The sequence below is a fragment of the Propithecus coquereli genome, unplaced genomic scaffold (assembly GCF_000956105.1).
Source record: "Propithecus coquereli isolate 6110/MARCELLA unplaced genomic scaffold, Pcoq_1.0 Scaffold70, whole genome shotgun sequence".
NCBI lineage: Eukaryota > Metazoa > Chordata > Mammalia > Primates > Indriidae > Propithecus > Propithecus coquereli.
In genome coordinates, this window is record NW_012153063.1 from 4,575,522 (window position 1) to 4,577,051 (window position 1,530).

The 1,530-nt window shown below is 31.2% G+C and overlaps 2 protein-coding genes across 2 annotated transcripts in view; one reads left to right on the forward strand and one right to left on the reverse strand.

Moving 5' to 3' along the window:
• RPE (ribulose-5-phosphate-3-epimerase) overlaps window positions 1–1,153 on the forward strand; it is an 18,267-nt gene extending 17,114 nt beyond the window's left edge. Inside the window, exon 7 of the mRNA XM_012661213.1 lies at window positions 1,096–1,153. Within this exon, the coding sequence (XP_012516667.1) occupies window positions 1,096–1,153 (58 nt within the window). The remainder of the gene's footprint in view (window positions 1–1,095) is intronic.
• Window positions 1,154–1,158: 5 nt separating this feature from the next.
• The window catches only part of KANSL1L (KAT8 regulatory NSL complex subunit 1-like), a 151,685-nt gene continuing 151,313 nt past the window's right edge, over window positions 1,159–1,530 (reverse strand). The window contains 1 exon segment of the mRNA XM_012661214.1: window positions 1,159–1,162. Within this exon segment, the coding sequence (XP_012516668.1) occupies window positions 1,159–1,162 (4 nt within the window).

Consider the following 1,530-nt stretch of genomic DNA (forward strand, 5'->3'; position numbering starts at 1 on the left):
AAAAAAAAAAAAAAATGAAGAAACTAAAGCTCAGCAATAGGATGGTACCATGGAAAGGATCCTACTGGCATAGGATTTCTGGTCTGTACTCTTATTACAATTAGAACCCATGGGAAGTGGGTCAGGCAAAAGAAGCTTCTTTTTATTTAACATTGTCTTATTTCCAGTCTAACTTTACCCTGTAGCAGAATCAGATGGCTGAAAATATTCTGGAACTATGGATCTTGACTCCAAGGATATATATTTTATTCCAAGAAAGACCAGGTAGGCTAAAAGATGACAGGGTACAGAGTTAATCTATTAACTAAATATTTATAACTGTGTTCAAAATTATAGAGACTACAGATATGTGTCAGCTACTTGCATTTCTTGTAAATACTCTTGCTATATAGTAAATATGGCCAAAAATAACAGGACCAGTATCATTAAACTTCTGGGGTATTATGAGTTTTGAGAAATAAGTTTTGAAAAATAAGAATGCTAACACTTAAGCATAGAATAGAGTTTGCTTGGGTTTTTTTCCTACATTATAAGGTAATAAGTTGTTTCTTAATGTTTATTTTTATTTTGGCTTAGGAAAAGTTTATGCCAGGAATAGGTGGCATTTAATTGAATCAGACAACACAAGGCATATAGAAATAACTTTAATTAAAAAACTTACATAGAAGATTATAATATCAGACATGACAAAGATTTGAATTTATTTGCCTGGACAATTTGGGTTTGTCTGGCTTTTGTTTTTTTTGGTTTTTTTTTTTTTTCTTTAAAAATAAATGTACAGTAAAACTACCAGCAAAAGTTTGTCAGTATTGAATTTGAATTTATTTTTTCCCTAAAGGGACCAGTATAATTTCTAATCCCTGGCTAAAACTTAGTGTCAAACCCCATAGACTAGGCCAGATGGCCGCGATTTTTAGTTGTATGGGTACTACAACTTGAACAACCTTTTTTACATGACAAAAGTGATTTATATAAATTGTCCTCAACTTTCACATAGAAAAAATGGTATAATAGCTTCTAAAGGAATTTACCTTTATGTACACTCTTCAGTATATTGAAGCATTGTCCTTTGAAAAATTTTAATTCTCAATGTAGGATGCAAGGAACAATAGATGCTTATTGGAATAGAGTAAGTGATGATGTCAAGGAATGACCACATTAGCTAGAAATACAACCATTTTTTAAAAATTTTATACTGATAGGACTTTCATATTTGTTCATTTTAACTCTAATATGCTTTTTTATTCTGTTAGGAGTGAACAGAAAGCCTGTGGTTAGCCCAGCAGATATCAGTGATTTTGAATAAAGGAGTATTGTGTTATCTGGTATAAGAATTTCCATATATAACTTCTGCTACTGGTTAAACATGTTAAAAAAAAAACACCAAAAACTTCCTCTCTGTATTCAAGATGTCTTTATCAGTAGAAACATGTGCTTTATATATATATTGCAGCTTACATTAGCTTACTTCAGGGTAGTTCATACATGCATTTCCAAGTGGAGTGGGTCATTGCCAGTGTTTTTTAAAAA